Here is a 13,188-nt window from a genome sequence, read left to right on the forward strand (position 1 = left end):
ATTCAGTGAAATTTCAGTGAAATTTCCGAAATTTCACTAATTTCAGCAAGTACTGAAATATAGCGTTTCGGTCAAAAAAATTCAACACTTTCGGCCCCCAAAATCAATTCCCGCCAGTGCCTCCTTGCGCGGGAAAAAACCGCGCCAAAGGCCCAAACATGCCCCCGAGAGGCCCGCGAATGGGTATATTCCTCTCCCGTGCCCTCACTTCCAACCCTAAATCGCCAGATCCAGGAAAAAATCCCCTTTTCCGCCGGCGGCGCCGTCGCCGGAGGCTCGAGCTCCTCCTCCGTCAAAGCCAAGCAAGCTCCGCTCTCGCGCGTCCCCTCCCCCTTGCGCCTTCCTCCCTGCGTCTCCGCGTCGCTCACCCACCCAGCCCGCCACCCACTCTTCCCCGTCGTACGCGTCGAATCTGTGTCGCCGCGAGGACGCCACATCACGAAGCGCACCGGCCACCGCCACGGCGCTGCTCATCTGCTCGTCGTTGTAGGCCTAGCTGAACCCGCAGCTGCACACGAAGCATGGAAGCGCACCGTGAGGTTGGGGGCAGCAGCAATGGCAATGGCAGGGACGTCGCCGGTGGCTCTGGCATGACCGCCGGGCATGAAGCGTCACAGTCCGCACCTACACCTGGACCAGGTAATTAACATTCGTTGTGATTCTTTGGCACTTTTGTGTATTTATGTTACCTGTCCCACTGATCTGGCTAGTGTTTTTTGTTGTTTTTCTATGGTCGATTGTTAATCTGACCACATTCCAAGCCTTTGCGGTGTTGTATGCATGGCATGGTTGTATGCTAGTACGTGCTCTATGTCGGTGATGCATATTCTTTGTGATAACTGAACTTGCTGTCCTTTGTACAATGTGAAATTCGTGCAATGGCTCAGTTGACTGATGTGATGAAATGCAGGGTATATTTTCACTGGAAATATTACTAATCCCTGGAGTCATGCTGCACATTATGGAAGGCAAGGATTTTCATGCCACTATTGTGGTCTGAAGAGGCAGGGTGGAGGCTCAACCCGCCTAAAGGAACATCTTGGTGGGCTGGGAGGATCAGTGGTTGAATGCTATAATGTGCCCTCCGAGGTACAAGCTGCAATGAGGAAGAATCGGCTGGTTTACAAACAGAAAAAGTCAAAGGTACAAGCCCGCAAACTCAGATTGGAACTTGAGCTTCTAGAGGAAATGGGTGGAAGTCCAGTAATTGATCTTGATCCTGCTAGTGATGAAGAGGACCGTGTAAGGTTGGAAAGGGAGAAAGCACTAAGGGGTATTAAGCTTCGAAATGCAGTTGATAGTATGGGTAGCATGGGTAGTAGATTTGAGGTCGGGTCTGGGAGTGGCAGCGCCAATGTCGAGTCTAGTCCTACGACTCCTGCCAATGGAAAGATAACCCAATATCTTCAGCGTAAGAGCTCTCTTAGTCCTGCAGATGGTGGTAACAAGACTCCTGCTAGTGGACGCCAGCCAAGGATTGACTTCTCAAATCAAAAGCTAAATGCAGCAAAACTTGGTCAAGCTTGGGCCAAATGGTTCCATGCTAATGATATTCCTGGACGGAAAATCAATTGTCCTCTATTTCGAGCAGCGTTGAAGTTTCAAGTCTTGTGAGGAGGAATAGGGTGAAGAAAGGTAAGTTGGTTGTTCTGGATGAAGAGGGGGAAGCTTCGGAAAGTGAAGATGATCAGGAAGAAGACAAAGAAAGTGGTGATGAAGAAGATTTTGATGATGAAGAGGAGGAGGAAATAGGTGGGGTGCCTTCACATGAAAGAAGCACTCAAGCGGTTGAACCAGGACAAGAGGCTGAGCTGGTAAGGGTGGCCGAAGAAGCGAGTGAGACTCGGAAGTCAAAACGACCATCTGGGAAGAAGAAGGACAAAGATAGTATCTACTATTAGCAATGGTCAGTTCTTCTTCTTAACTTATTTGCTAAATTACAATGCTTCAGATTGCAATTTGATTGATTTAAACCTGATTCTAGCTTTACTTCTATTTTAGTAATGGCATATGGTAGTGTAGAACTGTAGATGATTTGTTGAACATGCCAAATATGTGGATATGTGCCTCTGCCACTGTTCTATATTACTAATTTCACATGTACATAATTATTTAAAGGTGGCCTTGTTTTTCAGCAAACTAACGTACTGAAATCTGATGTAACCACAACAGTTGTCACTACTTATCAAATAAATGTTTAATTAGCATGTTCTGGAAAATCTTCTTATGCATCCTTGGACTTGTGCATTTTATTGCAGTGTAGATGACATGCTGCAATGTTAATCACGGGTGACTTGTCGAGGGTGTCAAGAATCAAGAAAGGCGACAAGACAAGTGACTTTGGCTTGTTGTTTATCTCGTGATATTGTCATCATCTTTTGTGACATTTGTATGAACTGTTATGGACTGCTGAAGTGGTGTTAGCCTGGACTATCATGAACTTCTAATTTTATTGACTCCATGAAGTATTGTTTGTTGTCGAGATGATGATTTATATTTTGTAGAATTCATATGCTATTTGATGTTTATCTAGTATCTTTTGTTTCCCTGAATATTCTGTTTTCCTGCATTGAAATTTCAGTAAAATTTCATTGAAATTTCACACATTTTTCAGCCAGTTTTCAGGCAATTTTCGGTAGGTTTTCAGGCGAAATTCAAATCATAATTTCGGTCATTTGGCCGAATTGAAAACCGAAATCACTGAATTTCAGTGAAATTCAGTGATTTCGGCAGGGGCTGAAATTTTTTGCCCACTGAAATTCAAATCCATGATTGAAACATCTCCTCCCCTTATATAGAGAGGTTTATTTGACCCCTAAGCAAGCGACCCTTATCTCTAATTAACCCTAACAGTAACGGGCTATACCGCCAGCCCAGGCCCATAGGCCCATTACGTACTCTAACAGATATTCCTAGGAGATATAGCCAGTAATATGATGATATACATCTTTTTCTTAGCGGGTATAATATAGGTCTTCTTTATGTTGCTGAGTTGATCATGAGTTTGTACACAAGTTTTTCATAGATCAAAAGGCTCATACACCGTTCCATTAATTAAAATGAAACGTAGTAACAACATTCTTTTAAGCGCCCGCAACTGCCTTAGCAGGCAGAACAACTCAGCAGAACAAATTCAGTTTAACACGGCACAAAAAAGGCTCAGCAAAACTGAATCGATGTTAAGCTGCTGAGATAACAGCTACGCTTGTTAAATAGCAGCTGCCAAGCTTTTCTTCAGAACAACAGCTTGAGCATGGTCCTGGACCCCATTGCCTCCGGCGTCCCAGGCCCTAGCAAACCAACAGCCCATCGCTTCTTCACGCTGCACAGAGCCAGCCAGGGAGTTTACATCGCCTTGTCTTCCATGAGTAGGAGACACTACACCAGTGTTGTGAACATAGTTTGTGAAATTTGAACTGTTTGATTCTCTCTTTAGAAAATATCTGGCAGCCAATCTAAGCATGCACCCTGAAACTACTAACCATTCGGCTATTGGGATTCACACATACTAATAATGATCATGAGTTTGTACATGCATCTTGTTCATATAGTATGTTACATAGGTGCTTCTGTTAAAGTTTATCTTTATTTGTACTACAGGTTTATGTGGAGATTAATTCTTTTGTGTTCTCCGGGATGAAGAAAGGGCTGCTGCAGTTTTTTTATTATCAATGAGTTTGTCGGGCATCAACGTGGTCGGCAGTGTTATGCCATCTGAAAAAATTTAACAAGTGTGCGCTTTAGTGTGCTAAGTTTCTAATGTAGCAAGATGCTTTTGAATGCCCTTGTATTATTTCAAGTCGGATTTCGTCGTCTGTTGCTTTATGCACATGCTTGTGCGTGACAGCTGTTCTCTTTAGCCATGACAATTTCAGCCTCATGTACCACCAAAACGTGTGTGTGTTTGAGTGCTTCTCAGCTGTTGTTTGGAAAGCATGTGAGCCCCGTCGATCTAATGTGATCATGATCCATCCCTGCTCTCTCTCTCTCTCTCTCTCTCTCTCTCTCTCTCTCTCTCTCTTTTGCCTTGAGACTAATAGCAGAAAATTAATGAGAGGAGTGCAGCGCTGATGAAAATAACTGCTGCACTGTAGGATATTTGGTCTGAACTGCTGCATTCTAGGAAGTTGCTCTAGATATATATTTTTGTAACGCAGGAAGTGCTGGTTTGGCTGTAAACGTTGTTTTCATCTCCAAGGAAGTGCCCTTGTGCGATGCCCCCGCAAGCACGGTTTCACTGTTGGTGTTTACACGACTGAAAGTTTGTAGTGGTTCATACGAGCCCGAGTGTTTGTGGTGGTTCATGCTCAGCTGGACTATGCTTGCATTGCATCTCGGATGGAATTCGAAGTCGCTGCAACGCTTATATGACTGGACTTGAGACTGACGCCCGAAACCGACGCTGTTACTGATGTCCACTGAATTTGTAATGGAAGGACTCGTCATTTCTGCAGCAATTTACTTGATGTTAATGATACCGGGCCTGGAATTTCCGCAGCAAGTGTACAATCACATCCATGATTCTCTGCTGAAGATGCAGGACAGACATGGCAGCAAGTCTACAGTCATACTCCTAATCGCAAGAACACATGCGGCAGGAGGTCGCTCTCTTAGGTTGTATAGTTTCTTTGCTGGACTTCCAAGTCATTTGAATGTTTTTTATATGGCTGAAATTATTGCAGATTAAATCGAAATGCCGTCGCAATTTGTTCTTGGTCTACAAGTCGTTTCGACGTTTACATGTCTGAAATTATTGCTGTAGAAATTTGGATGAGAGAGGTGGGACTTTCCTTGGCCTGAGAGTGAGGTGCCCCGTGACTGGGAGTTAGGTTGTTGTTGCTGTCACGTTATTTGTAGTGGTTCATATGAGCCAGAGGACTCATCATTCTCGCAACGGTTGTTTACTACTGAAGATGCGAGACTGGATGGGAGCGAGTCTACAATCGCACTCGTAATTGCAGCGATATGCACGGCAGGAGGTTGCATTATTGGCTTGTAGAGTAGTTTCTGCTGAACTTTGAGGTCATTTGGATGTTTTTTATATTGCTGAAATTACCGCGGATTAAATCCGAATGCATGTTTTTTATATTGCTGCATGAGACTGTCCACTACTTTGGTCCATGTATATATAATATATGCGACAGTGGACTGCAGGTCTACACTGACTGAGTGAAATTCCGGAGATAAGGTAAAGAGCTATCAGTGCACCACCACTCTCTGACTGAAATTCCACAGCTCAATTTCTTACCCTGAGGCTGAGGTTGCTACTGCTGCCCACTGATTTGTAGTGGTCCAAAGAACTCATTATTTTGGCTGCAATTTGCTTGATGATACAAGTCTACAATCACATTCGTGGTTGCAAGAACCTGGTCTTAGCAGAAATATAAAAAGTGTGAGCACGGCATGAGGTTGCATTCGCAGTCGATATGACGAATCCATCCATAACCAGGCTCACAGCTATCATCATCGTCTTCAACTCTCCAAAGTCCACACATTGAGAATACAGGACAGGTGCCCAAGCTTTTAATCAGTCACAAGGGTTCATACAGGACAGGCTGGGCTAGCTTACAAAGAATGCAAAATTAGTTCGTACAAAAGCTTTGACTTACAAAAGACGGGCAGCAACAAACTTGAACACCAGCAGCAGCTCTAGTTCATACAAAAGCGCAAATAACACTTCAGCTTTCACAAGCTATTATTTCATATATATTCGAATAATACATGTCTTCCAAAATGATGATTACATCAACCAATTAAGCAGTTGGAGTTCTACATCCTCTTCTTACAACTGCTAGATTTTGTTACATGTTTCCACATGAAAGTTCACATGACCCGGGAAACATAAGAATCCGAGATCTCCGTCAGCTCGGATAACAAAGGGTAAGAATCCGGAACAGTGGTTTGCTTATCGTCGCCGAAGAATGGCCTGGAAGGCATCTGCAGGCCATCGAAGCCACCTTCCAGCATCTCTATGACCTCGCTCATTGTCGGCCTTTCATGAGACTTCATCTGGATGCACCATAGTCCAACGATGCACAGCTTCCTCTCCAACTCGTGCATGCCAGCAACGGGAGATATCTCACACACTTCTTGTTCAGTTAGTCTGTCATACACCCATGAGGGGTAGTATGCTTGGCTTGAGTTTGGTGCATTTGGATCGGCATTCCTTCTTCCTCCAGCCATCTCCAGCAGCAGCATTCCGAAGCTGTAAACATCAGACTTGCTCGATATGACACCAAAGCTCCGTGATATCATCTCAGGAGCTATGTACCCAATAGTTCCCCGTAGAGCTCTAGATGGCACAAAACTGTTGTCCCTTGGGTATAGTTTGGCGAGACCGAAATCAGCAACTTTTGGGACAAAATTGCTGTCAAGAAGGATGTTGTGTGGCTTGATATCAAAGTGTAGAATCTGCATCTCGCACCCTTGATGTAGGTAGTCGATACCCCTGGCGATGCCCAAAGCAATCTCGGCGAGCCTATCCCAGGAAAAACTCCTCTCAGCTGAGAAGATGTACTTGTCCAGAGAACCTCGAGGCATGTATTCGTAGACGAGCGCTTGTCTCATTTCCTCCAGGCAGAACCCCACTAAACGCACCACATTAACATGGTGGATCCTGCCAATGGTTGAAACTTCGCTGATAAAATCTTCTCCATTACAGTTGGAGTTACCGTCTAGCATTTTGACCGCGACATGAACATTGCCTGGCAATAGCACACCCTTAAACACGGAGCCGTAGCCTCCCTGACCCAGCTTATGTATGAAATGGCTTGTGACTGCAGTGATGTCGGTGTAGGCATACCTTGTTGGGCCAAGCATTTGTTGCATTTGGAGGAACTTCTCGACTGCATCAATTCTGATCCGTGTTTTCCAGTACTTGTAGACAAGAAAGATCAACACAGCCAGGGGTGCCAACACGAACCTGCATAGATCTACATAAGCAAGGTTGCATAGGGTTTAGTGGCTACATTAAATAAAGAGCTGTGATGATGAAGAAATTAAATTATAACGCAAAATTCTGAAGTACCGGCAGTCAATGTCAGCTTCTGCATAGTAATTAGTATGACCTTCCGCTCTATCCCAGCATAATAAGGAAGTCCAATCCCATAAAATACGCAGTCTGCAAAATCAGCCCCCATCAGAAGAATTATCGCAATCCAATCATTGATGCTCGTTCCAGACACTGCTGGGCCACGAAACTTGCTGCAATACCAAGATGGCACAAAAAATATAATTAAAGAGAGCCCTAGCAGTTTTGGCACAAGATAGCCAAGTATACACAGGCAACAAATAAAACCACAACCTTTCAATAAAAAAAAGTGTGCATACGCAAAGACCTGTAACTCACCTAATCTCACGCAATAGGCATGTCTTAATGCTCCACTCTTTCATTCCTCCATAATATCTGAAGGGAAATCGAACAGCAAATCCGCTCTTCATGGACTTCACAATTTCTGCATAACTTGCATCCTCTAGCACCCAACTACGCAAAGGAGCCATAGCCAAGTACCGACAAGAAGGCTCAAGGTAATTCATAAAAGGAGTGCCTTGGCAAGTTACCATGTAAACAAAAGACTCATTGGTGTTCAGGCAAGCGATAGGCTTGTACATACCACTGTTGTACATACCACTGTTGTACATATCACTGTTCTTTAGTTTCTGAGAACATTTAACGAAACAAGCCAGACTATCTGCATGTGGGGCCAATTCGATTTCCATGTCTTTGCGTAAGTATGAAGGATGATGAGGACGAACCCACCGTGGTAGAGGGCAGGTGTTGTGTAAAACCAAGTCAGCATCGACGATCCAGAAGGTAGAATCATTGTAGTTGATTCCAGACACATAATATGTCGCATTGTCGATGCGAATTGTAGCGTTAGCATCGCTGCAAATTAGCTCGTAAGATTGATAACCACACCCAGGTGGATCACTTACCTGACGAAATGGGAATCTGACGTATCCAAGTGGGCCACATGAGAAAGAAGGACAATCAGGCCGATGATTCTGCCCTTTGGCTTGATCTGCAGCAAGAACTACAAGCACATATAAAACGGTCAAGGCCTTGAGAGTAGTGGGCATCGCCATGGCAGACTGTTTCACAGGGATGAATGGACAAATAAGGGAGTGGCTGCCAAAGTTTTTGTATTTTGAGAGGGTAATTACATGCCAACTGCTGGCTCTACATGACAGTGATGTTGTTGACTAGGAGACTTAGCTACTTGCCGCCAAGCAAAAGTTGAGTAAATGCATACCGACTAGACTAGTGGCTCATGTGCGTGATGGCGATGTTGTTGACTCCAGACCTCTGAACGATGGAGAATCCAGTTGTACTACTTTAGCGTTATTTTCTGGTCCAAATCTGTCCTAATTACAGTAACATTGAATTCAATGCCTCATGACAGTGACAAATAACAGTAACCAAAAAATGACAAAAAATAGTATTCATTTAAGATATTTTAGTATATCAGGTAGCAAGGCATGCTTCACAGATAAAAATAAACTAATAACTGGATGTATTTTTAAGGATAACATTAGGCATTTCCATACGTCTCTGATTGATTATTTTCAACGGTGACTGGACTACAATCAGTGACGTGCTGTAACCATTCATCGGTCGCTCAGCTATCACAAGACGTCAACAAGACTTTTATTATGTCAGATTTCAAGAGTTTATTATTGTAGAATAATGCATATTTCTGTACTTATACATGTATAATTCAATCCAAGAATAGTAGGAATATAAGGCTGGAGAAAAATGAGGGCACCTGTTTGGTAAATGGAAAGGATAGTCTAAACAGTGATAGCGTTCATTCATTTCCAGAAACCACAGAACTTTCCTAGCCACAGAACACGGAAGAAGTTTCAGCGGTAGCTGGAAGTCCTACTCAGGCACACAGCTATCATGACAAGCACAGCATCGGTACATATTCGAGTTTAAAGCATAGAAGTGACAACTTTCTATACTCCCTGCCTTCTCTTCTTCCATCTTCATTCCAATACATTCCATGGACTCCATTAAATTCCTTATCACACTGCTGCTGGTCTGTCTTCTAATCTATGAATCCTATGTGGATGCAGCATCGGAAGAACAAGATTTCTCAAGAACTTGTTTATCTCACCGCTGCAGCAAACATGGACCTGAGATCCGGTTCCCGTTCCGGCTTTCGATCAACCCACCATCATGTGGTGCACCAGGTATGCAGTTATCATGCTCTGGGCATGACACAATCCTGGATCACCATGTTCTTGGCCCTTGCAGAGTGACTGAGATCTATTACAGGCACCGTGTCATCAACGTCGTCCCGTTAGTGGAACCATCAATGCAATGCCCACTTCAGAAGCTCATCTCAAGAAACTTAGCAAATGATGTCTACGAACAACCTCAATCATCATTTCCTACAACCCTAGTACGTTGTTCAAAAGATTTCATACCAATAGATCAAGATAGTTGGCCCAGCCTCTTGTCTGGGCAACAACGCTAGTCAATTCTGGTATTTGGCATCAGCTTCCGCATACATGTCTGATGTTCCATGGGACTGTGTGGCCGTTTCTAAAGACATACCGATACCCTTCACCTATGATAAACATGGCATAAATTACGATGAGTTCACCTTCAATGAAAAAGCCAATAGAGTCATCAACATTGGTGAAACAACATTCAAATGGTACAACAATAACATTACGGATGCCTGCCAACAGTGTGAATATGAAGATCGACACTGTGGATTCAGCTCACGAACACATCAAGCATTCTGCCAGCAGCAAGGTATTGTTTCTTTCCCTAGTTGGAATCCCATATATCATTATGTTGAGTCAATTTATTTTGGACACCATTCTAGATTTTCTGTTTCTCCATCTACTAGTTTGCCGATCTCTTATATTCTGATGTTTACTGTTTTAAATCTTCCGACAAGCTTTTCACCTATAGTCAAATTATTTAACAAACAAAACTGTAGTGCAAACCAGAGAAATCGTTAACTTTTTCAAGGACATACAGTCTCTAAGTTCCCACAGAAAAGTTCATCAAGAGATGGAAGTGCCAAGTTATATAGCCAAACTTATGACGGTTGACTAATTTGTAAAATTTTCACCCAACAAAGGTAAGAGATAAACCATAATTGACCATTCCCAGATTGCTTTAGTTTTTTAGGGTGTGTTTGGTTTGTGCCCAAGTTTGCCCTACCAAAAATTTGGCTATAAGAGATAAACCTTAATTAACCATTCCCAGATTGCTTCAGTCTTTTAGAGTGTGTTTGGTTTGTGCCCAAGTTTGCCCTACCAAAAATTTGCCTAGCCAAGAATTTGATGGAGCTTTTGCTTGCCCATGAGTTGGCCAACATTGGCTAGAAAAATGAACAGCAGCATGCCAAAAGGTTGGCAATCATCCATACAAAGACCAATGTTTTGGCCATGACCAAAAAATTGGTACGGTAGATTTTGGTGGCAATCCAAACATACCCTTAGATCTGAAGATAAAGCTTCGTTTGAGCACAAGGTCCAAACGTATTTTATAGAAGTAAATGATGTAGTTCTTCTTTTTTGGTCTACATTAAATCATAGCAAAACTAACGATCTTCTACCTACATGCAGGTACGCATGTCATCCTAGTTGCAGGTAATGTTGCAACTTTTATTCCTTTTTCCACACTAAATGAAATTCATATTGCTTGCCACCATAACTCTTTTGTGTATTATTGCAATAAGAGTCAGAAACAAATGGATTCTTATCTGAATGCAACTTGCTAATTTCCTTTCTTTGTAATCAGCAGCAGCATCTGTAACTGCATTTGTAGTTCTTTCATTGATGGTGGCCACCGCGATCTATTTTTCCTTGAAATCAAGGTACAATGAAGAGATAAATATGAAAGTCGAAATGTTTCTCAAGGCATATGGCACATCGAAACCCACAAGGTACACTTTCCTTGAAGTGAAGAAAATAGCAAGACGGTTCAAGGATAAACTGGGCCAGGGTGGATTTGGAAGTGTATACAAAGGCGAGCTACAAAATGGAGTTCCTGTGGCAGTCAAGATGCTAGAGAATTCTACAGGAGAGGGGGAGGAATTCATCAATGAAGTTGCAACCATTGGACTAATCCACCATGCAAATATTGTCCACCTCTTGGGCTTTTGCTCCGAAGGAATGAGGCGGGCTCTTATTTACGAATTCATGCCTAACGAGTCACTGGAGAAATACATATTCTCACATATGTCCGATATTTCTCGACAGCTCCTAGCACCCAACAAAATGCTAGATATTGCTCTAGGCATTGCCCGAGGAATGGAATACCTGCATCAAGGGTGCAACCAGCGCATTCTCCACTTTGACATCAAGCCACACAACATCTTGCTGGACTACAACTTCAATCCGAAGATCTCAGACTTTGGCCTTGCAAAGCTCTGTGCAAGGGACCAAAGCATCGTTACCTTGACTGCAGCAAGAGGCACAATGGGATACATCGCACCAGAGCTATACTCCCGGAACTTTGGAGGAGTATCATACAAGTCTGATGTATACAGTTTTGGCATGCTAGTGTTAGAAATGGTGAGTGGAAGGAGGAACTCAGACCCAAGTGTTGGAAGCCAGAACGATGTCTACCTCCCGGAGTGGATCTATGAGAAAGTAATCACTGGGCAGGACTTGGTAGTTACTTTGGACATGGCAGAGGAAAAGAAAGAAAAGGTGAGACAACTAGCCATCGTGGCACTGTGGTGCATCCAGTGGAACCCGAAGAACCGGCCATCAATGGCAAAGGTGATACACATGTTAACGGGGAGGTTGCAGAACCTACAGATTCCCCCTAAGCCATTTGTGTCGTCTGAAAATCATCCTGCAACATAAAGCACGGAGAACATGCTGCCATGATTTGGTACATACTGTGTGTTGTACAGCAATGCATAGCACTAGGGTGCAGTGTATTTTCATCTTTCTGTTCTATTAGCACCTGATTGTATGAATAATCGTCCGTCCCATGTAATAGTACTACTAGGTATATGCAAGAACATATGAGAAGCAGATCGAACTTTATTTGGACTGTATAACAGTTAAAAATGCAGTAGTTTGTTGCTTACCTTGTTGTGATGCTCTGCTGATTTATATTTCCTGCAGTGCATTATTCCTCACTGGGCTCCTCAGGAAACACAATTACACCCTTTGATTGCCACTTCCGTTGTGCTGAGAATATCACAACATCATTCTACAGGTCGACTAATCATGCCATGTTCCTTCAAATCTCAGCAGTCCATAGCACTAGCGTGGAATATGTTTCGATCTTCCCCCTCGATTAGCACCTGCCAGCTGACCTGTGAATAATCAGTCATCTCCGTGTGATAGTACACTGGTAGCTATTTGCAGCATATCGGAACCACATGGAGCTTAAATTTTTGCATTTGGACAGTTTAACATGGAATCACATGGAGCTTTATTCTGCGGATCCACGCTTCAGTATTTTCTACAATTCATTCCTCCGTTGTGTAGTGTAGTAGCCATTTCCTTGTCTGAATCACAATACAGAGATACTGTAAGGTGTAAGCTCTTTCCAATACAGAGATGCCCAGATCCCCTGCTTATATTCTAGAAAAAGAGAGTATTCTGTAACTAATCATGCCACTGCACCAGTTACAAGTACCAAAAACAAAGGAAGAGCAAGGGGATTACTCACAATGCCATGGCAGACAGCTCCTGCTGGAGTCCCTCGCCAGAGCAGAGGATTGGGGGCCTTAGCGGAGAGGCCGAGTACTGGGCAAGACGAGGAGCTCGCTTAGCCGCCGGCCAATTTGAGCCGGAGCTGCCCACGTGAAACGGACGCCGGAGCTCGCCGTCAGCCGGCCGCCGGCCGCCGTCCGCCACCTAGGGTTATAAACGGGCCCCCGTTGCAAAGGAAATTGTGGATATGTCCTTCCTTCCCTTTGGATGGATGGATAAGCCAGAGTTGGGCTTATGGGTCGGGCTCCCCTGCAAAAATGATGGGCAAAACCAGTTCGTCAAATGGGCCGTGGAAAACAACGAAGAGGGCCGGAGAAATGGAGTGGAGGACTGTCGGATGGGGGAGAGATTCAACATTCCTAGTGTCGTTTTGCATATTTGAAGAAATTCCTTAACAAAAAATATAATTTTATTTAACAGAATGCAAGCAAATATTGTAAACAAAAACCTGTAAAAAAATTGCGAAAAACTGAAAAATGTCCAGGT

General features: G+C 43.5%; 3 protein-coding genes and 1 long non-coding RNA gene across 7 annotated transcripts; 2 read left to right on the forward strand and 2 right to left on the reverse strand.

Moving 5' to 3' along the window:
* The first annotated feature begins 203 nt into the window (after positions 1 to 203).
* On the forward strand, positions 204 to 1,875 carry LOC119266654. Its single transcript, XM_037547902.1, has 2 exons — positions 204 to 639; positions 911 to 1,875. Exons 1-2 carry the CDS (start codon positions 522 to 524, stop codon positions 1,612 to 1,614), a joined length of 822 nt encoding a protein of 273 aa, XP_037403799.1. The 5' UTR covers positions 204 to 521; the 3' UTR covers positions 1,615 to 1,875.
* Positions 1,876 to 5,657: 3,782 nt separating this feature from the next.
* On the reverse strand, positions 5,658 to 9,119 carry LOC119266649 (rust resistance kinase Lr10-like). 4 transcript variants are annotated; one of them, XM_037547897.1, is made up of 4 exons: positions 8,766 to 9,119; positions 7,349 to 8,359; positions 7,028 to 7,203; positions 5,658 to 6,932 (listed from the first exon to the last, which is right to left on the reverse strand). In XM_037547897.1, the coding sequence occupies exons 2-4, from the start codon at positions 8,083 to 8,085 to the stop codon at positions 5,824 to 5,826; spliced, it is 2,022 nt and encodes a 673-aa protein (XP_037403794.1). In that variant the 5' UTR covers positions 8,086 to 8,359; positions 8,766 to 9,119; the 3' UTR covers positions 5,658 to 5,823. The 4 variants fall into 4 exon arrangements, with proteins under 4 accessions (XP_037403794.1, XP_037403793.1, XP_037403795.1 ...); XM_037547896.1 differs by having other exon boundaries at positions 7,349 to 8,364; XM_037547898.1 differs by having other exon boundaries at positions 5,658 to 6,922; positions 7,028 to 7,120; positions 7,349 to 9,119.
* Positions 9,120 to 9,456: 337 nt separating this feature from the next.
* LOC119266655 lies at positions 9,457 to 12,862 on the reverse strand. Its single transcript, XR_005132076.1, has 3 exons — positions 12,659 to 12,862; positions 12,069 to 12,570; positions 9,457 to 9,575 (listed from the first exon to the last, which is right to left on the reverse strand). It is a non-coding gene; the product is annotated as an uncharacterized LOC119266655 (long non-coding RNA).
* On the forward strand, positions 9,484 to 12,067 carry LOC119266651 (rust resistance kinase Lr10-like). Its single transcript, XM_037547900.1, has 3 exons — positions 9,484 to 9,766; positions 10,591 to 10,614; positions 10,769 to 12,067. The coding sequence occupies exons 1-3, from the start codon at positions 9,517 to 9,519 to the stop codon at positions 11,836 to 11,838; spliced, it is 1,344 nt and encodes a 447-aa protein (XP_037403797.1). The 5' UTR covers positions 9,484 to 9,516; the 3' UTR covers positions 11,839 to 12,067.
* Positions 12,863 to 13,188: the final 326 nt, after the last annotated feature.

The sequence above is a fragment of the Triticum dicoccoides genome, chromosome 3A (genome assembly GCF_002162155.2).
Source record: "Triticum dicoccoides isolate Atlit2015 ecotype Zavitan chromosome 3A, WEW_v2.0, whole genome shotgun sequence".
In the NCBI taxonomy this organism is placed as follows: Eukaryota; Viridiplantae; Streptophyta; class Magnoliopsida; order Poales; family Poaceae; genus Triticum; species Triticum dicoccoides.